Consider the following 24211-nt stretch of genomic DNA (forward strand, 5'->3'; position numbering starts at 1 on the left):
TTAAGTGTGGACTAGGGAGTACCATAGCTCTCCTGAGGTGTAGTGAGGCCTTGGAGACTATGTCCAGTTGCTTGAACATAAGGCATTGCATAGAACTTTCAGTTGTTTCACTGCTTTCTGATTCACTGAACAGTTCAAAGCATGGATTGTAAATCTCACTCTCCACTTCACTTTCCCCAGACCCCGATTCACTGTTGATTGCTACTCCTAACAAGATATCCGGCACATTATTACATATTAGCCATGGCAACAATACATGGACAGTTCAAGAATTTCAATATTACAGAAAAATAAACTGTATTTCAGAAATATATCTTAAATGAGTGAAAGCAGGTCCAAACCTGATGAAGATCTTAGATGTTTTAAAAAAGTAAAATGTTTTAAACTTAGTTTTCTTTATTTGATGTAATCCATCATAAACCAATCCTGACAAAATTGTCCATCACCATTCCTTATCAAGGATACTCACCCTGACTGATATCCTTGGCTTTGTAAATGGTGGGTTTGAGGACTGAAGGGCTCAACTCAGGAGGCTCGGTTTGTTGAGAAATATTTTTCCATTTCACTAGTGTTCCCAAATTTGCCAAGGAGAAGCAGCGCAGAGACAACTTGCTGTAACTGAAGATTTTAATCAAAAACAGAAAGCGCTCACTATATATAACTTTATATATATATATATATATATATATATATATATATATATATATATATATATATATATATATATCAATCCATTAATAATGTCAGGTTCTGGGACATGTTAGACAAAACATATTCTGTCTTCTTATTTCTTATAATTCATTGTCCTTACAATGCTGTTGCAGTATGCTACATCCTGTACATATAATCTTTGGCAAATATTTTGGCTGTTTCCCACTTTTAAATCTATATGTTCTTGACTATTTGTACTTAATAGTATTTGTAACTTCTATGTACTTTTATATTCACATCTCTGGTAGACTATGAACCATCTTCCCCCATCATTATGAACCATCTTCCCCATCATTATATTACGTGGAAATATAAAGAAACATATACAAAGTATAGATAATGACATTTTGAATTTTTTTAAGAAAATATAGGGCTGCAAATACATTTTTATGATGTTTTTGGGCTTAAACACTATTTTAAATTAAAAAGAAATACTTATGATTATGATGGTTGTAAAGGAAAGTTAATTTTAATTATTGAGCCTATTTTTTAGCAGCTTAGTAAATGTATTATAAAAATTCCTTCTAATTTTATAAGACTGAGGCAAATCATTGAAAATTATCAACACTTGTCAGTGCATAGACAATTTATATTTGAAACCCCAACAACTCCACAAAAAGCAACATTCATTAAGCTGCAGATGAAAAATGACTATTTGACTGAGTGCTTGAATTAAGGATTTCTTTTGGATTGCATTCTTTTAAGTCATTAATATGAAATAAATGTACTTCCTAAAAAATATAATAATAAGTAAGAAATAAATAAGTTATTTAAACTTGACAGAATAATCTGTACATAAAATTGAGGTATCTCACACCGATTATCTTCTCTTAAGGGAGTCTCCGCACATGTTGCTTAACTTAAGAGCTTCTGTAGGTTACAAATGTAGGTAAATGCAAATGTAAAAATGTTTTAAGTGATAAAATGGGCATACCAGTGCTGGAGAGGGTTTAGTTGTAGGTACTTTCTTAGCAGACCAAAGTGTGCTTGAGCCAGGGTAAGGTTGGCACGGCATCGCCATGGCAACTCATCCAAGTGCATCTGCATCATCATCCTCTGCTGTTGGTGGCTTCTCACGGAACCCAAATGTTTCATCATTATCTCCACTGCCTTAAACACTCTACCACACCATACAATGCATCAATATACAATACACAACATCAAATGAAAAGAACACAGGATTAACTATTAGAGCTTACTTCTCATAATCTTCTGAGCTGGATACTGCTTTCTTCTTTTTATAAACTCTGTTTTTCTGGAAAAAAGACATAGAAAGTAGCAGTTTAAAGGGTTCTTGAAGTGAAAGGGGCATCAATGAACATGTGTATGTGTAAGTGGGTTTGTTTTCTTCATTTACTTTATTACAGAACTGGATGATGGATATCATTAACTTCTTCTGATCTTTCCCCAATTTCTCATAAGGCTTCTTTGGCAACATCAAACTTTCATCTCGGCTAGTAAAAAAAAGACACATTTCAGCCATGCAACCAGACAATTGCCAATGTGCACATACATAAACACACACATACAGACCTCTTAATCCACTTGAAGATTTCTTGGCCCCACTGGATTAGCAGTTCCAGCTGATCCTCCTGCATAGCTTTCTCCAGAAGAACTGCCGCAAACTCCATGAAGCCAGACGTCTGTTTAAACTTCATTACTATTTGGAAATACAGTATATACATTACAATAACCGTTTTTATGTTTTCATGGCTGTATTATTGTGACCAGCTTACCATTTTTGAAGGCATTCTTTAGGGAGTTGGAACCAATCACGTTGTACAGAATTTTGGGATCCTCTTCTCCACTGAGGTCATGATCAATACTGTCTGCTGCTGAAAGAGATGTTTCTGACACTAGAAATCTGATTTTTAACATAGAGATCTCAAATCCAAAGGATAATTCTGTCTAAAACACCTACTGCATTACAAGTAAGTAACTTCAGGACATGCTATTATAGAAAATAATCAGTGATAGGGTGGTGTGATGTAGCTCAACACTGAGTTACTGTTACCACCTCAGTGTTAATTATTCTCCCTTTTTAGTGCTTCTAGCCTAATCCTATTAGTTAAGAATGACCATATTCTCAGGGCTTTCTACCTTCTCTCTTCCTGTTCAGTGCTCTGGTTTTTTCTTGCAGCTTCAAAGCAATACATGTCAAAGCCTTCAGCTCCTCACTAGGTTCATCCTCCTGTTCAGCCACTGTCTTCTTTTGGGGTTTCTGAACCTGAAATATAAAACACATCCACAATAATTATGAATTTTTAAAGCTTATTATTGTGTGCTTATAATGCTAGCTATGTAAATTAATAGTTTATATTTATTAAAAACAGCTTAATGACCACAAACAGGACTGCTGTATGGTTCCTTTTTGTACCTGTTCAAAATTGGCACCAACATGAACAAATGATGCTCAAGCATGGGGCTAGGACAGTGGCGGCTCAGTGGTTAAGGTTCTAGGTTAATGATAAGAAAGTAGTGAGCTTCAATCCCATCACTGCCAATCTAACACCGTCTTTGAACAAGGCCGTTAAGCCTTAACTGCTCCAGGGAGGCATATCATGTGCTGTAACTAACCATAGCTACTTATTAAGCTGTAATGTGTGCATAAAAGACTGACTGTATGTGTGACAGTACAAACTTTATTTGTAGAAGCACTTTTCACTGCAATATATAGGTATATTGAAAGAATCTGTAGATATGAATCCATACAGAATGTTTCTGCTATTTAAAGTAATATGATGATAATAATAATAAGAAGAAAAAAATGCTATTTTTCTATTTACCTTGTACTGTATAAATAATTAAGTTTGTCTCATTTCTAAAATCAGACAAGCACAAAAAGTGATTATGTTATCAAAGGAGCTCAAACAAACTGCAACTATATAACTGTAACAATTTTCTATCCATAATAATTGCCATTCGTTTGTTCTTTTGTTCATTAATTTTTTTTGTTTGTTCGCTCGTTTATTCATTCATTATTTCATTCCGTAAATGCTTAATGTGCCCTGGGTGGCCATGAATCTGGAGACCATCACTGGAACCCTGGACATAATGTTGGAAAGTTTATATGAGTTTTATTAAGAGCACTCACACTGTCATTCTGTGGTAGACTCTCACTCATCTCCATTAAGAGCTGCTTGCCTTGTTCCATCACTGAAGATGCCATGCATTCCTCTTTTGAAGCTTGCAAACCCTAAACATATAAAAACACACAGAACTTTGTACTTTGTCTTAGCAATGCAGTCTCTGGTTACTGGATTTGCTAAACCATTGAACTAGAGTAGAGTAGAATGATTATCTGCATGCAAAAATGTCCCAGTGTATTTCGGATTAGTTTGACATAAATCAATTCATTTGATAAAATTGTTAATCTGAATTACCTTGGCTACATAATGTGTAATGCAGGCCACCATATGATACAGTGATTCGGTAGTAACTACAGGCCTTTTTTGCTTAAGTGCGCCTGGAATCTCCTGCAGCACCATCAGACACTTCAACAGCACCTTTAATAAGCACAAAGAATAGTTAATACGGTTCATAGTTCCATAATTGAATACATAAAATGAAAAGACTGTACAAACATGACATTTATGTTGTAGATTTTATATATATATTTAACAGCCACAAATGACACATTATTTCTACAGTAAAAGCTATTTGTATAGCTGTAATATGCTTTAGAACAGATAGAGCAACAAATGACATTAAGAAATAAAACACAAAGTGGAGTGGGTTACAGGAAAATATCCAATAACAGCATACTGCAAATCATTTATTCCTCTTTTCAGCTAAAAATGCTCAATCAGCTGTATTGTTGACTGTTACAAAGTGTTTTTTTCTAGAGAACCTTCCAAAAATTCTAAATAAAAAAGCCTTACAGAAAATGTCAGCAAAACAATTATGCATGCTTTTTAATTCATATGTGGAGCTTCTGCCATGTACAGTACATCATTACTATTGAAACACTAACATTTTAAATAAGCTATAGAAAATTAATAAATATCTTCTGACCAATCAGATACAAGCTTTCAACAGCTTATTGGTATAAACACCTTGATCAACACACCTGGATCACAGGGTCTGATGGGATCTGATAGAAGATAAGAGGTGCCAGGAGGCCATAGCAGCTCACTACTGCCTGTAATGCAGCACTGCTGTCATTGAGATGAAGAGACAGATCTATGGCCACAAGCATCTTCTCACACTCTGCAAGTCTATCCTCCTGTAGCAAAGATTATGAGAACGGCCTTAAAGAGTATTTGCATTTTATTTGTCACAAAATATTTAGATTTGCATTCAGTCAACACATTTGATTTACAATTGCTGAGGCTCTAACCTGTTCCCAGATCAAAGGGCTTCCTTCACTGACGGAATCACAGTATAGTGCTCTCTCCTGGATGTTGATATCAGTTTGCATAAAGATTGAGGTGAGGAAAAGCTGCTGTAGTATAGGAGAGGAGAGCTGCAATGTCTCTGCACACAATCTTGAGGGATAAATATAAAACAAATAAGACATAAGGTTTCTGAGGGTGTATTCAGAAGAACATCAGGTAGATAATCTCCACTGATATAGTTGTCTAACTTTGTCTGGGCAAGCCTCTCAGGAGCATTCTCATCCACTGGTTTCTGACAGGCTCCAGAATCTGCAGCCGATGGAAGAGTAAAGTGGCTCCAAATGTCACTGCAGGCTTTCTTGGCTAGTGCATACTGTCCTGTTTGGTACGCCACCTGAACCAGAGAAATTGGAATATTACTGGTGTAAGCCTTGTGTCTTACATTTTACATTTATATGACGTACCTGAGCCAGATGTGCCCAGGCTGTCAGCAGAGGCAGGGGGAGGTAGGCTAGCACTGGCCGGGTGGTATCTCCAATACTACCTCCGATCAGGTTGCCCTGAGAATCGTAGGCTGCCAAAGCAAAAATATACTTCTGGTTGGACTCCAGGCCGCTTATGCAAAACAAGCGTTCTCCTCTAGACGGAATCTAATTGGATCAATAAATTTACTGCTTTAAATCACAAGTACATTCTGACATAGTGTACATAAATGACTCAGAAGACAGCTAAAGTAAGTACAATCCAAACAGCATGGAACAATACTACAGTCACTTTCACACTGCATCAGCATTTTGTTATATTTAAATTTCTTGATTATTTTATTTTTACATTTTTTTCACTGGTTCACTAGGTTTTGAATTTTTGATATTTACCATTTCACCAGTGCCAGTCAGGTGGCAGTCTCCAATCCTCACTTTCAGGTTGACACCTCCAACTTCTTTACCATAAATTCGGTACCAGCAAACCTGACCCAAACCAAAATAAATAATTGAGACCAAAATAACTTTTGCTCAAATGTATTAAAACGAAAAAAAGTCAAAGCCAAGTCAAGTCAAAGCCCAGGCCACAATCTGTGGCAAGACACTGGACTGAAGATATCAGACAAAAAATGAAACAAAAGAAAAAAATCCCAGAATAAGAATTTGAGTTCACCTGCTCCTCCTGCACATATGGTGCTGGTGTGAAAGTTAAAGCTTGGTTGCTACGTGATACCAGCACAGGAGGTGGAGGAGGTCTACACCCTTCTCCCACTCCTAATCCCATCTCTGCAGAGGTAGCATCACTAAGCAGCCGCTTCTCCTCAACTCCTGCTTTCTCCAGTAATGCCAAAGCCTCCTGTATATAAAAACAGCACAAGACAACAGTTACATTGTTTTGTGCTTGTTTAGATTTTAAATGGACGTTTTAAATACTGACCTCAAGCAGCTGTTTGGTTCCTCTGTTAGTAGCATCTTTCTTGTAGGAAAGTAAGGCCTTCTGCACCAGAAACAAAACTCTGGAGATTTTATTCTTCTTAATCTTTGCTTGCATTGCACATTCTGTTACAAATAAACAAGGACAATGCAGCACTGTTTAGGCTGTATTCTGTGTACACAAAATACTTATTGGATGTCTTTTTTTTATTTGGAAAAGATAAATAGATGTGTTTACCTGTTCTGGCCCTCTTTGAAAGTACAGCAGTACACTGTCCTTGTGTACTCTGCATAAGTGGCCTCTTTCTCCCCTCAGGATTCTCATCATCTGAGTTGATAATATTGGTTAAATTTATCACATAAGCATTATTATTGTTTTTTTTCTTTTCATGAAGGGTGGAGTGGGTGGTGGAGTGTCACATACCTGGGTAGATATCTAGGAGTTTGAGAGATATCCTGTGCTGAAAAGCCAACAGTTCCAAATGCATATCCATTAAGAGAGATCTTGTGAATGAACTGCTAGTTCTCTCAATCTGTCCATCCCTAGACGATCTCAAATGTTCACTAAACATCTGAGAAACATTAGATGCCGTTTAGTGCTTGGTATCCACACATCATTTTTACAAAACCAGTTGTATTTAATTGTATGTATTTCAGTCTGCTTCTTGCTGACTAATGATTCTTTTGTCAAAACACCATCTTGAACAATTTATTATTTCTACAGAAATATTAAATTAATACTGCATTACTGGGTACATGTGACAGTTATTCTTTCTGTTCTCATTTCCATGTAGACTAATTGGAGATGCTAGCTTTATTGGATTGCAAGCTACAGTATTACCTGTAGGTATGCAGTGTCAGAGATGGCAGAAACACCACAAGGGAGACATACAGTCCTGCCTCTTGATACACACTCCAGGCCTTTCTGTAGCACAGTCCACACCATCTCAAGATGTTCTACTTGTGAGTTCTGGAGGCATGTAGAGGTACTAATTGTATTTAAGTCATGCTCAATCTTATTACACAGTATCATTACAATTAATTCATTATTTTACATTTAATTAAGACAACAATGTGGCTTGGATGAACATACAATACTAGGTGTGGCTGTAGGTTTATCCACAGGGGTGGAACTCAAACTGCTGCCGTTAGTTGTGTCTACATAGACAAAAGCAAAATAATGTGATTGCACAAAGCAAGTGGGAATTTTGTACTAATCCTCAAATGTGTCAATGAAGTCAGCAAAACAGTGTGTAATTACATACATTTTGTTGAGATGGTCAGTGAAGGCGAGTCTGCACTGCCCTCCAGCACTGAGGCTAGTCTTAATGTCATCTCAGCCACTGCCACTGGGTCTATATCAGCCAGCTGGCACATATAGGCCACCTCACACAGAAGGAACAGAGTCTGGACCCACTGCATAATAGTCACAATTAATTGCATTCATTAATAACACTAGAGATGTGCTGCTTGCAAACAAGTTCCCTTTGAGGTTAGGCTGAACACCGGAAGCGACCTTTATTTCTGAAGAGGTGCTTTTTATAAGAAGATAAGACAAAAAGGTCTTCTGTTAAATATATATCAGTTTTTTGTATTTACAATTATCTCAAAGCATATAATGTGCATCTGGTATTTACAGAGTGTGACTTATCAGTATTGATCAGAATAATATACAAGGAGTCTAGTGTATGGGAGAGGTACACATTAGGCTAAATAGAACGGAAGCCTGTCTAATGCAATTCTGTTGTGTTACTGCATTTGTTAATGTGCATAGTGCTTTGCTGTTTTCACATATATTTAGGTTGATTTTGTAACAATATAAATGTGCAGAATAGTGTTATTTTCTGGTAAGTTAAATTAAATGAAAATCTGTCATTAAAAATCTGTCAGTGAAAATTTAAATGAGCTATTTTAGAATTCCAAAGATCTGTCTCTTATTGTTAAGCAGGGCCTAGTACTTTATTGTTTTCTATTTTACTTTATTTTTACAATAATGCTTTTTTTACATATGCAGCATCCAGTGTGTACTAATTGAATGCTGGTGTGTTAACCCCCTTAGTCCAGTTTGCTTCAGCATGCTTAAGCCGCAAAACCTTGACTATGAGTCATTCCCATGTGAATCATTTCAAATTTAGTTCCACCCAACTTCGCTTACCCAAATGGATTTGAATCATCAGCTAGATCAGTAAACAACATTCATGACATTCTAAAGTGAGTAAAGAATATGTAAAGTTTAGTGCCAAATAGTGTCAATGGTTATTTCCCTGATTCCTACTGTAGTTAATTTGCCAAATAGTGTCAATGGTTATTTCCCTGATTCCTACTGTAGTTAATTTGCCAAATAGTGTCAATGGTTATTTCCCTGATTCCTACTGTAGTTAATTTACTTTCTTTGCATTTCTCAGAAAACATATTTCTGAGAAGTGAATGAAAAGTTAGACTGTTTCAGTCCTGCAGTGAAATTCTTTTCCGTTCCAGTTATATCTGTGAACTGTAAAGCCAAATAAGACTAAACATTCTGACTAGGCAACTATGACTAAATGGTGAGAAAGTGTATTTAAACTATATATAATTATTAAATCAAAATACCACAATCTGGCATATAACTACCTTGTCTGGAAAGGCCATTTTGGCTATGTAGCCTACAGGGTCATTGTGTCTGGCCTGAGCTCTCTGAAACACAAGCTTACATTTCGCCCAGAGATACAATAAAATATCCAGCACCAGATCCTCATCCGGTCTGATGTCCTGCACACAGATACATGCAGTACAGTATACAAGAGCACAATCAGCAGTCTTTCACCACTGGAATAACAAATTACAAAACAATTTACAAAGAAATGTATATCTGCTGTGTATATCTGTGTGCTGACCTGGGCTGCTTCACACACGCATACATGCAGAGTCTGGACCAGATTTAGTAGCTCATCTGTCATGCTAATTGGCACTGAAGATTGGTCTTTATCTGTAGTTGAAAAATAAAAACAAAAAGACAAGAGAGTATGTCAGAATGTATGAAAATTAAATTGATGAAATTGAAATATGAAATTGGTGCAAACCTATTTAAACTTGGTAAACTTTTTTTGCACCCAGAGACACCTTACAGTGTGCAAATATTTTTTATGAACACCCATATGATCATAGTATATTTTTAATTTATGTGTAATACCTAAGGAATAAAACTCAACAGATGGACACCTGACCATAACATTCATATATGAAGGAAGAAGGAAAGGAATGGGTATGCTGGTAAAATGTCCAACTTTTGGCCATACAGTATAGAAGCTAGAGTATAAACAGTCATCCCTTTCTTTCTTTAGAAACAACAAGAAACAAAATACTCCATCCTGATAATTTTGTCAGAATACCTAGCATATGTAAAAAAAGTGTTGACTCTGGAGAGTAATACTATAAATGTTAATTAGTCATCTTTATACAGAAGGTTTCAACAATTTCAATAGTTTTTGCTACCAGTTTGAATCTCAGCCATGACGTCTTTGGTCCCCAGCGAGACCCTCTGCGAGGAAATGAGATGCTCCACAGCCTCCAACAGAGTAAGCTCCAATTCAGCCTTCCGGAAGAGACGGCCCTCCAAGCTCTACCAAAAACGTAAATAATACACATCTGAATGTCAGGGGATTCATTTTTAAACACAATTTTTTTTTTTTATGATTTGACCAGCTGACTTACAGACAGTACGGTCACAAGGTTGTTTGAAAGGCTGCAGAACACATCCCACTGCTCATATCTAAACAGCAACTTCACAAACTTCACTGCAGCGTCCACTGAAATTTGATTTTTCCCTGTGGTAAAAGTCATAGTAACCACAAGATAAGCACAATAGCCACAAAACATAAATCATTTAAAATTTAAGAAGTTTAAGATTCACCAGCTATTGCCATCTCCATAAGGGTGTAAGTAGGAGTGAGGGCATTCAAAGACAACGGCAGGCTATCACTTCCAGCTCGAATGAAGGAGCCACCATTTCCTAAACCACAAAAGAATGTTAAAACTACAAGCTACATCAAACCATGGTTCATTTTTATACATGGGGGATTAAATAAGGCAGCATGGATACCAGACAGTATGCTGATGCCAGCTGACATGAGCTCGATTGCCACCTCCTGTATATCAGGATCATCTGGGAAGCCAGTCTGCAGAGGTCTGCGGGAACTGTCCCACAGAGCCTCCAACACTGCCAGGAACTGAGCAGCATTTCCGTCAAACAGCTCCATCAGGATGCGCTCGGTTGTTGTACGTGGCCATGGATTCTGAAGTGAAGTAAGAGTAATTAACATAGTAATGGGAAGTAGAAGAAAAACAGTTTTGTCAGCAGTTTGTAAAATCTATAAGTTTAAGCATGCTCAGAACAATGCTATAAGATAGTATCTTCTACATAAAAATATGCATCTGTAAGAATGTAATATATATAGTTTACATAAAGTCATTGCTATATATGCTAGAGGGTGGCAGGAAAAGACACTCACGTTATGACCATCCCTGAGATTGCTCTTCTGTTTTAACCTGAAATATCCTTTAGGTTTCCTCCGAGATTCATACACTGAGCGTTTAAACACCATGACAGCAACCTGTAACCCAACACAGCAGCATTGCAAAGCATGGACAAAATCACACTCACCATTAACCAGGTACCTTTAAGAATCAAATTTTATATCTTAAAGGTATTGTCAGCAATCCTGTGGGAACTAATCCAAACGTATATAGTTCCTTCCATCAGATTTCCCAAAAACCATGCAAAGTCATAAATATTGGTTCACAGAACTGAGACCTTACAAAACTGACAAGCAAATGCCTTTTTTCCCAGGCTGGATGATGGCTGGTTTTTTTTTTTTTTTTTTTTTTTTTTTGCTTTTAATTACAGAGACTAGACCAATGTAGAGAACAGATTATTGACAGCTTCTAAGAAAAAAGGGTTCCGATCCTGAAAAATAGCTGATCCTGTTTAAAGAGAAATACTTTTCAAATATGAATTACATCCATACCTTGATGGTGGCTTCTTTAAAGGCTCGCATTGTCTCTGGTGAGGATGGGAATCCACTCAACTTTTCCAGCTTCCCTAGCTCATCTATTTTAACAAGAGCTCGTCTAGCAAACATCTGTCCAAGAAAAGACACAATGTAGAAGATTAAATGTACTAAAGCATGCATTTACAAAATATGATAACACCTCATTTAAAAAAATGTTAAATTGCACCAAGGCAAATAGAATGAAACATTAAGGACATTATATATATATATATATATATATATATATATATATATATATATATATATATATATATATATTTACAATTATTTTATTTATAAATATATTATTTTACTAATAAATTTATTCACAGGAGTAAACGTTCAATTTATCAATTTACAGGGTTGAACTGATGTGAAGGAGCATGATTAAAATGTACATTTTATTCTAAATAATATTCAGTAAGTACAGTAAAACTACAGTGAATAGGAAAGCTATGTTGTTATGAAATGGAGGTATACATAGTTAAGGGAATAAAAATCTAAGAGGAGACAATAGCACATCAGGATACTTAATATTTTAGGCTTACAGATTTGATCAATGAAGTGAGAAACTGACCTCTGCTTGCACAGCAGCCTGGCCAGTATAGTAACATTCACAAACACTACAGTAAAGTGTTGCTCTCCAGGACAGGAAACTAGGAGTTAGCAGTGGGATGGATGTCTCCAGACACACACATGCCCACAGTAAATACTCCAGAGCCTGAGAGGTAGAAAAACATGAACTGTTAAGAATCCACAATGCTGCAGGACATTTCAGTGCTATGACTGAAAGCATGCATGCTTACCTGTGCAGAGTGACTTATGGACATCAGGAACCTACAGATTTTGTAAATGTACAAAGAACCTAGAAACAGAAATTAAATTCTTACCACCACATTACTTAAGGAAATGTTTAACATCACTTTGCTTCAGTGGGAAGAGCTGCAGCATTACGTACCATTGTACAACAACCAGCTCAGGCTCTCATGGGGCAGGATGGCCTGCATCATGATGCGCAAAAATGCAAGAATGTTGAGCAGTTTCTGCATCCCAATGCAATCTCGCTGCCTGCACCTCTCACGTTCCAAGTAATAAGCACACAAGCATTCCCCATACAAAGCACGGAGCTAACAAACACACAAGTAACCAGTTAAAATACTTAACAAATGACATCTCTTTGGTCCAGTAGAATCTATAAACTAGCTTTTGCAACTCATGGCTAGGTTAAAAATGCCTAACCGTAAGCTTTGCTTCTGCAGTATAAAAGCCTTTTGAGAAGAAGGCCTGCTTGAACTGCTCCAGATCTTTGATGTTGTCCAAGCTAGCAGGGGAGAACCGGTGTAAGTAGCGTGTGTATCCTTGCCACAGAGCCAATCTGTAAAACTACATACAACAATTACAACACTTTAAGTGACCTTTATATTTATATTTCACACCTACTTGCACATAATTGCTCATGTATTTACTCAGTGGTCACTTTATTATGTATACCAACAATACAAGCCTTCTAGTTAGGTATACATTAATAATACTAAAAATAATAGTATAATTGGCCATTTTACTAGGCAAATCTTCTTTATACATATAGTCATTAACCAAAGCCCATACTGGTTCTCAGCCAACAAACCCAATTAAATACAAAGATACACCTCAACCAATTGTTAACTTATCTGTCAGAAGGCAGACAGAAATAGATAGTGCAAAGACAAGGAAAAATAGGAAAAGAAAGGAGAGATGTAAGGCGAATAGACAAACGAAAATCAATGTGAAAATACAAAAGGTTGAAGAGTTGGTTAAAGAGTTGAAAGGCTTAAATATAAGTGACTAAAAGAAGACAACGATGAATTAGACGCTGTACCTAGACAGCTGAAAGAAGAGTCCAAAAGAAAGGAAGATTATAATGTGTTAAGTTTTATTCAGGAGAACTCTGAATTGCTTTCCTTTTTCTTATATTCATGTATTTTCCTATAATAGAATTGATTAGATTAATATTACTTATTTGAACTGTAAACGTAGATGATTATGTTTCTCACAATGAAATCTTAAAAGCCCACTCTGATGTTTACACTGTGGCATTTACTCATTTTACTCATGTGACATTTGCTTGTACTGAAAATCCTGGTGAAAAAAACTGAAGATGATGTGTTTAATGTAACCACATCTTTGAGGCTGCAGGAAGTTAACTGCAACAATAACTATATATAGAATTTGCAACCTGTGTATAAGACCCATGAAATGCCATTTGGGTGTGCATTCACCTAGAGGCAAGCTCAGTGTGTTATACTCAGTTATTGCTGATAGTGGGTGCATCAGAGAACAAACGCAAGCTTACACTTGGAGAGTGTTTCTTGGTTTGTTAGTATCTTTGCATTTTAATTACTTTTATTTATTCTAATACTGTTTAATTATTTGAAGGAGATTTTATTTGTAATTTTCTTTTTCTTTTACTTTACATATATTACACACATCTATCTGTATTACATTGTTTTTAATTAAAACAAGGCCTCCCTTTGTGAGGACCCTGAAAAGACAAGAAGGTCTAAGTCTGACTCCTTCATCTAAAGATTCAAACAATAGATTAGGTAGAATAACTTGAAGAGGATCCTTTGTTAAAGGACACCTGCGTTAAAGGTAAGACCAACTCTGATAGTTGATCTTGTGTTTTCAAAACTAACCCGTGCAATCTAGGACACATTCCTTAGTGTGATTGTGAAAGGGTTTCCTGCGCAATCTGAAATCAAGTGTCACTAAGGGACACATGCATCAGTATAAATTACTTCAAAAGGCACCATGGAATCACCGCAAACTAGATACTGTTTTCCTGATGGACCGTTCTCAACAGAGCTTTGAAATAGTCAACATAATAGAGTGCATTGAAGCAGCTTTTTAATCACTGTACATTACTCGTGCAACTTAATACAAATCAAAATCTATCAAAATTTGCTTTAAGCATCTTCTAGCATTTAAGTTGGACTTTGTGTTACTGTCACTGTGGAGTTTCAGTGAATGGTCTGTTTGGGTTTCCTCCCACTTCTCCAAAACATGGGCATACAGTAAGTGGATGTTTTTGACTCTAAATTGCCTCTGAGTGTGAATGATTGTGTGAACAAGTGTGTAAATGTTTACATATGACACCCAGTGATGGGCTGGAGTCCCATTCCTCATGCCTAGTGACTATTCTTTTAACACATCCAGTAATGCTGCTAAGCACGATAGTCTCGTATCAGCAACACACTACCATTTAGTGCCTTCGCTGTGTTAAGAATGAAAACAATCCACCATCCACTCATATCTGGTCAGCTTACTTTCGTCTCGAAAAGAAAATCTGCAGTATCCAGCAGATGCTCCTCATAATAAGGCTTTGGGAGACGAGGTTCATATTTCTTCCAGATTTCAAAAAGTTTCAAAGATCTGTAAAAAACAAAACAAAACAAAACAAAACAAAAAACATATAAAGTAAATGTACATTATATTTAAACTAAGGAGGTCAATCCAGATGACTTTTATGTATATAATGTATAAAGAAAGTGCATTAAGTTATACACCAAATGTATTTACCCTCTTGAATAAGAGAAATGGTCGAAGGTTAAAGACTCACGAATCCTCTTTGTGTACGATTTAAAATCTTTTAAATCCTTCTCAAAAGCGGAAAGGACCGGATTTGATTTGTCTAAGGTTCCATAATCTGAAGCTTTTAAAGGTTGCATCTTTTATTCGAACCGTAAACATCGGCGTAAACTGGAAGGCAAAAGTTTCTTAATGTTGCTATAGAGACGAGCATGCGCGGTGGCGATGCACAGGTATACGCTGAGGCGGTACGTCAACCGCGCCGCCATCTTGGAGAGGTAACCTCCCAGGTTCAGAGACACGTTAGTTGAGGTCACTACTTTTTTTTATTTTTCGATTTTTTTTTGTCTGTTTGTATTTACATATGTGTATTTTTTTATTCTCATCTTATTTTTATTGCCTGTGTGTTGTTTCTGTCTCTGTGTGCTGGAAGCGTATGACAAACAAATACATGGCAATAAAGTTCTTTCTGATTCTGATTCTGATTCTTATATAAGATAAGATAAGATAAGATAAGATATACCTTTATTGATATATACCTTGACATATTGCACGTGTTGGTTAAATACTTTGTTATTGTTATTATTGTGGTTAAGCAGTAATAACAGTGTGTAATTATGGTGACTGGTTCACTGGGAGCAGCTTTGATTGTAAAGTCTAATAGCAGCAGGGAGAAAAAAAGTGTCTGTATCGCTCCTTCAGACACAGGATGTAACAGTCTGTCACTGAAGGAGTTGCTCAGAGATGAAACCGTTTCATACAGGGGGTGAGAGTCGTTCTCCAGCAATGATGATAGTTTTGCTACCATTCTCATTTCTCCCACCTCCTGTACAGTGTCCAGAGGAATCCCCAGGACTGGGCTGGCCTTCCTGATCAGCTTGTCCAGTCTCTTCCTTTGTATAATTTTTAGTACCTGTGAACAGTTTCAACAGCCTCTCTTTTATTTAATCTTAAGATTAATAAGAAAACCAGAAACTGATCTCTTGACAGAAAAAATACTGACAGTTACAAATCACTGACACTGGGAACTCTTTAAAGCTTCATCATGTCAATGAACTCAATTATTAGCTTCAGAGCATGATCTATTCCATCTGATCGATCTATTAGCACTTTTGAGCAGTAATACGAGCCTGTGATTTGAAATGCATTAACACAGTCTGTGTTAATGGTTTAATATATGCTACATAATGATGCCCTGTGTTGCTGTTGCCTGTTGGCAAGTGACATTCTCTGATGGAAAGACTCGTGACAGATGGTTTATTGTCTTCAGCCAAACATCAACATTGCACAAAGTCACATTGTGTTTTTCTGTATCCAAAGTTCTGTGCAGGTCAGAAAACACAATTTATACAATAATGTACAATATAAGCATTAAGAACATAGGCTCAACATTTCTTTAGATAGGTTGTGGTTCAAGATGTGCTGTGTGGAAATGCGCAGTTAAAATTCAATGACATTTAAGGGTGTTAAATAAAACATTATTTTTCATTTAAAAGTGAAAGTTGAACATTCTACAATCCCAACCATTAAAACATTATCTTTATAAAACAATAAATTGGTTAATGTTTAGAGATAAAGTGTTTGTGTCTGCTTTTTATGTCCAAACATCAGTGCTTTGGCTTGTCGAAAGAACACAAACATGACTCAGACATGCACTATTTGTTTATGTATGAGAAAGAACTCAGTGACGACATGGAGTATGTCCTCTAGTGGACGCAGTTCATTATGACTGCACGTCCCTCAAGGAAGGAAAACTCCTAAAGGCGTGGTTTTATTGTTGCTCAGACACACACCTGTAACCGAAAACCATTAAGGACGCTGCTGTGAGTGACTCTGCAAATATATATGTATTATTTCAATTTAAAATTGTTCAAATGAATGTAATAATTTAAATTCCATTTGATAATGGATATTTGTGTTACAGGGCGGCGTCCATTTTAACCTACAATTGAGGTACGTGTATATGTTGTTTTTGCCTTTGTAACCTGTCCTTTGTCAGACAACACAAAGATGGCTGCTGTCACTATAAGCTGTTGTTCCATTTTCATCAGGCTACTACATCAAATTGGTGTTTATTATGAGACTGGCATTGATTTAGTGTGTTTAACATGAAGCATGTATACCAGTATAGAGTTTTGAATGCTGATGACAACAATCATTTTGAAAATCTTTTTTTAGTTTTTATAGCAGATTGTGGGTGAAGGTAAACAAATAAGCCAACTACAAATATAATTCCAGGTGTAAGTTAATGTGTATGGGATAAGACATTTTAAACATTAATACTTTAGTGCATTAGTTGGGAAAAACAACATGTATAAATGTGTTTATTTCGTTTACTCAGCTCTGTACAGTTTGGCTGATTTGAATGTATATTTGCATTAAGCTTTTATCTAGGAACACACGCGAACAAAAGGGCTGCTCACACAGCATTACACAATGTATTTACACTTTATTAGGAACAATTTATGATGAACACTACACTAAAATTTGTATCAACACACCAATTCTTCCTGACACGGATTCCATGAGAACCATGGAATGGAAACCTTCTCTTGAGATTCTGGTCCATGTTGAAATGATTGCAACAAGATTCTTTAGGTGCACTTTCATGCTGTAAATCTCCCATTCCACCAAATCCCAAAGCTGTTCTGCTGAATTCAGATTGATCCAGTGAAGAGAGCTGAACTATGAACTCATTATCATGTTCATGAAATTACTTTGAGATGACTTTTACTTTGTGTCATGGGGTGTTTTCATGCTGACGTAACCATAAGAAGGTAAGAAATGTGGCCATAAAAGGATGTACATGGTCAGCAACAATACTTGAATAGTCTGTGGCATTCAGGCGATGAATGTTTAGTATTAACAGGCCAAGTGTGGCAAGAAAACATTCTCCAAATGCCAGGGAATCTGCCTGCCTGACTGTTAACACAAGGCAAGTGGGATCCATGGATTCATGCTATTGGCACCATATTCTGACCCTACCATCTATGTACCTCAGCAGAAATCAAGATTCATCAGAACAAGTTTAATTTTTCCAGTTTTCAGTTTGTGAGCCTCTAAACACTTAGCTTTCTATTCTTGACTGACATAAGTGGACCCCAACATGGGCTTTTGTTGTTGTAGCCCAGCCACCTCAACATTTAACATGTTGTACTTTGAGTTGCTGTAGCCTTTCTGTGTGCTAAAAACGGTCTGATCATTCTCCATTGACCTCTTTCATCAACAAGAAATTTCTGTCTGCAGAACTGTCACTCACAGGATGTTTTTCTTTACTGCATCATTCTGTAATGTTAAACTCGAGACACTGACGTGTGTGGTAATTCCTGAAGAGGAGCATTTATAGAAATCCTAAAACCAGCCCATCTGGCACCAACAACCATATCACGGTCAAAATCACTGAGATCACATGTTCCTCGTTCTGACGGTCGAACATTACCTGAAGCTTCTTGCTGTATCTGCCTGATTTTTGCATTGAACAGCTGCCAAACAATTGGCTGATTACATAATAATTAATGAATGTGTAGGTGTACAGGAGTTCCTATTAAATGTTCAGTGAGAGTACATTGCATATAATTATAATTTAACAGCATTATATTCTTTTTTTAATGTATACTTTCTATGTATTTTTTATTGGTTCCACTTCCTCATCATTCGGTTGTCATGATAGCGAAATCTGACTGTTATTAACTAGTATATTTTTGATTTGTTATGGGACACAGCAGTAAAAGTTATTTATTGGAAAATCGAAAGTAATAACAGCAGTTAATAAGGTGTGGAACTGGAACCTACAGTGGATGAGCTCATCTTTTCACTCTCCACTGGCAACACAAAGGACACACCCAGTATGCTGACAAGTCATGTGACTCCATGTTTACATGGCGAGAACAAGTTCGTTGAAAGCCATAAAAAAAAATCAACCACAAAGGGCACAGTACAACCCAACAATACTTGTAATAAATAACCACTTAAAACAGATTGAAAAGAAAACAAGGAAACTGATACACAGCTTTACTATGCATGGATGCTGTTTAGATAAAAATAAAATATAAAATATTCTCTCTGTTTAGAATATAAAATGGTGGAACAAGCACTACAAGTGAGCAGTGCCATTTCCCCTCAGGCTGGACCTAGCGAGGTGGAAAACCACATTCTCTCCGAGATCAACATGAGGTAGGAAAAATAAAAACCCCTCCAAATCCATTTTACTCAGTTGTACCAAAGTGTAGGCATTGTGCTTTTTTTATTGTTACAGATGGCTCATGTTATGGAGCAGATTACTGTGTAGAATGACATCATTCAAATTAAACTCTTACGATGATACAAATTGTTTGTTCTAGGAGAGCTACTCAGCAAATTGGTCGTCAGCTGGCTCAGATCGGAGATGAACTGAACAGCACGTGGAGGGAGAAACTCCCTCAGCAACGACACCTAGACTGGCAGTTTCGTCCGAACATATTGATCTGGAGAGCCTTCAACAGGTAAATGACCACTTTTAGGCATACATTACCTAGGAACGAGAAGCACAAAGCAATCTGTTTTATTTATTGAGGATAAAAGCAAGAAACAAAGTGTTAAATGTGTAATACAGGAGGATCATTGGCAGCCTTCAGTGGTCTAAGATCATGCCGATGATAAGAGCATCCAGGCTGGTTCCAGAGCTGCACATACAAGCCTGCCAGGGAACTATGAAGTGGATCAACTGGGTAAGAGCGAATTATTTAAAATATAATAATAGGATATGGTAGAATGTGTAGTATAAAGCCAAGGTACTGTACACAAATAGGAAATATAACCGCTTAGGAAAAGTTTCCATCTAGACCAAAGATACCTAGAAATGAGTGTAATACTCCATTCTGATTGCAGCTGTTTATTGAATACTGACATTCTATTTTCTCTTCACGCAGGTAAAGCCACACTTTCCTGGTTGGTCCTGCAAGACAAAATGTTTCCTAGCTTCTGCTGCACTGCTATTAGCTGCAACTGTCTTTAATGCAACCAAGATTTAAGGCACCATCCAGAAAAAGGCCAAGAGCGGGTCTTTGGCGGGTCTTCGAATGGGTCAAGAAGGAAAATTATATGTGTTCATTTTTTATATAATTTTATATATGATTGTTTTCTACCTGAGTGCTGGTTCACACGATTTTTGTAAGTTGTTTGATGCCGTTGTTGGTTTACTGTAGGGTCTGTTGCTGGTTAATTGGGCCGTTCATGCTCTCACCTCTTCTTCTAAAAGAACTGCTATACTATTATAGGAAGCTGGACTTTCAATCTGATGTTTTTACTGTAATGCAAATAATAATAAAGTTGTTGGATGGAATCTACAGTTGTGTTTTTTCTTCCGGAGTTTGGAAAACAGGATGAAAAAACAATGTCTTGACGTTTATTTTTGTCTTTCTTCAAGTTAAATATTTCACACCATTTTTCCACAAATGCAGCACCACTAAAGTTAATATGTTATAATGTAAACTGATAAGACTAAAAGAAGTGAAACAAGCCAACAGACAATTTCATTGAATTCTGAAAAAATAACAGAATGATCTTGAATATCCAAACCCATTAAGAGTTGGTAAATCGAAAATTTACCTAAATGTCTCTCAATCGTCTTGTGGAAGTGCCACATCAACGTGTGTGTAGTTCTTAAATGCCTTCATGTTGCACTTCTGCAGTGTAGCCCCCAGTTGTCTCCCAGGTCCCACTTCGTATGTGTTAGGAAACTCCTGTCCACGTGTCCGCTCATAAATCTCATGCATCACCTGCTCCCACTTCACCGGTGACACCAGCTGCTTGACCAGCTGCTGCTGCACATGTTTTTCTTGCATGTAACGCTTTCCATCGACGTTCGAGTGGACTGCAATCTCAGGCCGGCGCACCTGTATCTGGCGCAGCACCTCGCTCAGAGGCTGCACAGCTGGCTCCATCAGCTCTGTGTGGAAAGCCCCGCTTACTGGCAGCAGCTTCGTCCGAACAAAATGCAGCTGCTTCGAGGTTTTCTGGAGGAAATCCAAGGCCTGGGGAAAGCAGGAACAGTCAGTTGTGTTGCAGTCATTGAATCCCATTGCATTTTAATGCTTCATCTAAAGTTGTTCCAGCTCATAAAGGGCTAATTCGTACCTCAAGATGTCCAGCAATGACCCTCCCATCTGGAAACAAGTAATTTGCAATGGAGCAAACAGGATTCTGTATACCCAGAGAACGACAGTGCTCTCTAGCTTGAAGGCAGGCATATTTGTAATTGGCTTGAGGTCTACCAATTACAGATAACATTCCACTTGGGGTCAAATCTGAGGCTTTCTGCATGGCTTCTGCCCTCACTTTCACTGCAAAAAGGGCTACACAAAACATTGCCATTAGTCTAAAATAACAATCTTGATGCAGGTCAGATTTACATACAACATCAAGATTTCACTCTCACTCATTTTCTACCGCTTATCCGAACTACCTCGGGTCACGGGAAGCCTGTGCCTATCTCAGGCGTCATCGGGCATCAAGGCAGGATACACCCTGGACGGAGTGCCAACCCATCGCAGGGCACACACACACACTCTCATTCACTCACACAATCACACACTACGGACAATTTTCCACAGATGCCAATCAACCTACCATGCATGTCTTTGGACCGGGGGAGGAAACCGGAGTACCCGGAGGAAACCCCCGAGGCACGGGGAGAACATGCAAACTCCACACACACAAGGCGGAGACAGGAATCGAACCCCCAACCCTGGAGGTGTGAGGCGAACGTGCTAACCACTAAGCCACCGTGCCCCATCAAGATTTCATTTTCCTGGAAAATAAACAAGTGCTTTACTCTTACCTTCAGCAAAGTCCATAGCACCAGAGAATACCAAAGCAGCAAACTCCCCAACACTGAAACCAGCAGCAGCAACACAGTTCTCTATTGCCTGAGGAAGGACAGACTTGGTTACACCTGACTGCTATTTTTCTCCAACTGTCACCTCTTCAGACAAGACGGACAATGGAATAGTTATTCTAGCTGTTATTTTCTATATTTATATAAAAATATGACTATTTTCCACCAAAAAACTATTTTTACTGTGATGAATTACCTGTGACAGAAAATTTATTTAGCAGCCTCTGCACACATTTTGACAATCAGTGAATTTAACTGACTTAATCAAATGACTTTATACAGTGCATAGTATACATTAAACATATACTGATGCATTATTTAGTAGAAATTGAGGTCATTTCAAACAGTCAAAGTATAAAACAGTCAAAGTAAACTGTAGATCACAAGTTCCAAACCTACAAGTACCTAGTTTTAGTCTTTTCCCCGCTCTAAAACAAACACCTCATCACAAGCGTCAGACGTGTTATTGTGAGCAGGGGAAGCACTAAACAGTGCTGTGAACATGTTGTAGATGAAAAGTGCCCGGATGTCACTTTACCTAATCCATGGGGTGTGGAAACCTTGCAGGTGGGATCCAACAGCACGTGGTTATTACACCTATAATGTATGACTTACTTATGTACAGAACAGAAATTTGGCTACTCAGAACAACAGAACATTAAAAGGAAATCCTTGTTTTGCACAATGTGGTGCTTTTTAGCTAATGTGAATTCAGACAGCACTATTTATCTAGTTAAAAGTTCAAAGTGTGTATAAACAAATAGGATGGACTATTCAGTGCTTTTTGTACCCGATACCTTGTTTTGGAGTTTTATAGTGTGTCACTTCAGGTAAAAGAGTAAACTACTGAGATTTCAAGCACAGAGGCAGGATGAAGGGGGAAATAAAAGGTCGTTTTTCGGACACTTACAGCAGGGTTTTCGTGATTCAGTCTTTCCACAGCAGCTAAAGATGTGATGAATACAGCTGGTTGGCAATGTACTGTCTTCATCAGATCCTCCTCGGGTCCATTCATGCACAGTGAGAGAAGGTCATACCCCAGCACTTTCTCAGCCACAGTGAACATGTCCTTAACGTTGCTGTACTTGAGCAGTCCTCTGCCCATGCCCACAAACTGACTGCCCTGCCCAGGGAACAGCAGCACAGACACTTTCCCTGGGGGTTTCCTTACCCTCTGTTTCTCCTCCACCGGCTTCTTCTCTTCTGGCTGAGTTTGCTCCAGTTTCTGAACATGATCACTGAGTTTTCTGCAATGAAGAACAGCAGCCTTGCTACAAAAACACCTTAATGCTGCACTTCTACAGTGAACCAGAGCTATCAAACTCATGACAGCAGGCGTTTATAAATCCAACTCTTAAACTCTTTACCTGATTATAAACATTTATAACAGAAACTTCTTAAGACAAATAAAAGAAATGCTGCATTTGTAAAGCATTTAGTAAATTAGAGATAAGACCCTGTACCTTTTACTATCATTTTGGAATCAAACCACGTGTGAGTTTTTCTTATTCTGTAGTAAACAAACACATCCATCGCCCTCTAGTGGACTGGAGTCTCTTCCTGGTCTGTTCTCAACCGTGTTGCACTTTTATTTATTAGTCATTCTTAATAATATTATACCTGGATTACGTTTGTACGATTTAAGTTTAAAACCAACCGTTTCCTCCTATTTAGAGGACCTAAATATAACAATATGTGTTATCTATGAATGATAGACGGCGTAGAAACCTGCACTCTGTCGCCCACTATTGGTCAAATTATGATATTACAGAAGAAGAAATATAAAAATCCTAGCCATATTCTGATAGGAAAACCTTTAATGCTGATTGATGTAGATGTTTTGTAGAAAAACAAGGGAATCCCAAATGTGCAGATGGCTCTAAGGTTTGTATGTTTAAGCTCACTGCCTGTTTGATTCAGGTTCAGAGACTCACTATGTCAGATTCATGAGTGTAAAGAAAGAAAAATATATATATATATAAGATGACAGAGGGATATGACTATATGTTCAGTGTTATCAGACTCCCTAAGTCAAGAACCCACAGCGTTTAAGCCATTACTGCAGTTTACCAGCTTGATTTGGCTTCTATTGAATGTTGATCTTTGGGTTTGTGTTCATCTGAATTGTCATTTTGTGAATCTTAACACAAGAACAGCATTATGAACACAACAAATGGGTTGTTTAAAGCCAATAATCTGACATTTATAAGAAAAATAAGATCTCAAAGGCTCTGAGGCCACTAATAATAATAATAATAATAATAATAATAATAATAATAA

At 37.3% G+C, this 24211-nt stretch overlaps 3 protein-coding genes across 5 annotated transcripts in view; 1 reads left to right on the forward strand and 2 right to left on the reverse strand.

The window, feature by feature from the left end:
• The window catches only part of cfap54 (cilia and flagella associated protein 54), a 28727-nt gene extending 13401 nt beyond the window's left edge, over positions 1–15326 (reverse strand). Inside the window, exons 1-36 of the mRNA XM_060889225.1 lie at positions 15211–15326; positions 14796–14901; positions 12730–12873; positions 12449–12617; positions 12297–12355; positions 12068–12211; positions 11467–11580; positions 10951–11052; positions 10542–10734; positions 10353–10451; positions 10154–10266; positions 9935–10061; positions 9337–9428; positions 9074–9211; positions 7729–7879; positions 7557–7621; positions 7305–7433; positions 6888–7035; positions 6702–6791; positions 6468–6589; positions 6204–6386; positions 5924–6016; positions 5513–5698; positions 5297–5442; positions 5051–5198; positions 4781–4936; positions 4095–4217; positions 3806–3907; positions 2812–2938; positions 2448–2546; positions 2245–2371; positions 2069–2165; positions 1911–1966; positions 1646–1831; positions 470–618; positions 23–207 (exon numbers count right to left, since the gene is read on the reverse strand). Of these exons, the coding sequence (XP_060745208.1) occupies positions 23–207; positions 470–618; positions 1646–1831; positions 1911–1966; positions 2069–2165; positions 2245–2371; positions 2448–2546; positions 2812–2938; positions 3806–3907; positions 4095–4217; positions 4781–4936; positions 5051–5198; positions 5297–5442; positions 5513–5698; positions 5924–6016; positions 6204–6386; positions 6468–6589; positions 6702–6791; positions 6888–7035; positions 7305–7433; positions 7557–7621; positions 7729–7879; positions 9074–9211; positions 9337–9428; positions 9935–10061; positions 10154–10266; positions 10353–10451; positions 10542–10734; positions 10951–11052; positions 11467–11580; positions 12068–12211; positions 12297–12355; positions 12449–12617; positions 12730–12873; positions 14796–14901; positions 15211–15326 (4584 nt within the window). The remainder of the gene's footprint in view (positions 1–22; positions 208–469; positions 619–1645; positions 1832–1910; positions 1967–2068; positions 2166–2244; positions 2372–2447; positions 2547–2811; positions 2939–3805; positions 3908–4094; positions 4218–4780; positions 4937–5050; positions 5199–5296; positions 5443–5512; positions 5699–5923; positions 6017–6203; positions 6387–6467; positions 6590–6701; positions 6792–6887; positions 7036–7304; positions 7434–7556; positions 7622–7728; positions 7880–9073; positions 9212–9336; positions 9429–9934; positions 10062–10153; positions 10267–10352; positions 10452–10541; positions 10735–10950; positions 11053–11466; positions 11581–12067; positions 12212–12296; positions 12356–12448; positions 12618–12729; positions 12874–14795; positions 14902–15210) is intronic.
• Positions 15327–16775: 1449 nt separating this feature from the next.
• On the forward strand, positions 16776–20381 carry bik (BCL2 interacting killer). Its single transcript, XM_060889638.1, has 6 exons — positions 16776–16880; positions 16982–17010; positions 19128–19230; positions 19398–19538; positions 19649–19763; positions 19965–20381. The coding sequence occupies exons 3-6, from the start codon at positions 19136–19138 to the stop codon at positions 20064–20066; spliced, it is 453 nt and encodes a 150-aa protein (XP_060745621.1). The 5' UTR covers positions 16776–16880; positions 16982–17010; positions 19128–19135; the 3' UTR covers positions 20067–20381.
• mcat (malonyl CoA:ACP acyltransferase (mitochondrial)) lies at positions 19282–23418 on the reverse strand. Of its 3 annotated transcripts, none has more exons than XM_060889636.1 (5): positions 22842–23418; positions 21875–21962; positions 21172–21389; positions 20644–21068; positions 19282–19567 (listed from the first exon to the last, which is right to left on the reverse strand). In XM_060889636.1, exons 1-4 carry the CDS (start codon positions 23256–23258, stop codon positions 20655–20657), a joined length of 1137 nt encoding a protein of 378 aa, XP_060745619.1. In that variant the 5' UTR covers positions 23259–23418; the 3' UTR covers positions 19282–19567; positions 20644–20654. The 3 variants fall into 3 exon arrangements, with proteins under 3 accessions (XP_060745619.1, XP_060745618.1, XP_060745617.1); XM_060889635.1 differs by having other exon boundaries at positions 19282–20341; XM_060889634.1 differs by having other exon boundaries at positions 19282–21068.
• Positions 23419–24211: the final 793 nt, after the last annotated feature.

Source organism: Tachysurus vachellii, chromosome 16 (assembly GCF_030014155.1).
Source record: "Tachysurus vachellii isolate PV-2020 chromosome 16, HZAU_Pvac_v1, whole genome shotgun sequence".
Lineage (NCBI taxonomy): Eukaryota > Metazoa > Chordata > Actinopteri > Siluriformes > Bagridae > Tachysurus > Tachysurus vachellii.

Coding starts and splice junctions, on each gene's coding strand:
- bik (XM_060889638.1), top strand. CDS start 19,136: ATGGTGGAACAAGCACTACAAGTGAGCAGTGCCATTTCCCCTCAGGCT. Junction 19,231..19,397: donor CTCTCCGAGATCAACATGAG/GTAGGAAAAATA, acceptor TGTTTGTTCTAG/GAGAGCTACTCAGCAAATTG. Junction 19,539..19,648: donor ATCTGGAGAGCCTTCAACAG/GTAAATGACCAC, acceptor TGTGTAATACAG/GAGGATCATTGGCAGCCTTC.
- mcat (XM_060889636.1), bottom strand. CDS start 23,258: ATGAGTTTGATAGCTCTGGTTCACTGTAGAAGTGCAGCATTAAGGTGT. Junction 21,963..22,841: donor TGAATCACGAAAACCCTGCT/GTAAGTGTCCGA, acceptor GTCCTTCCTCAG/GCAATAGAGAACTGTGTTGC. Junction 21,390..21,874: donor TGCTATGGACTTTGCTGAAG/GTAAGAGTAAAG, acceptor TGTTTTGTGTAG/CCCTTTTTGCAGTGAAAGTG.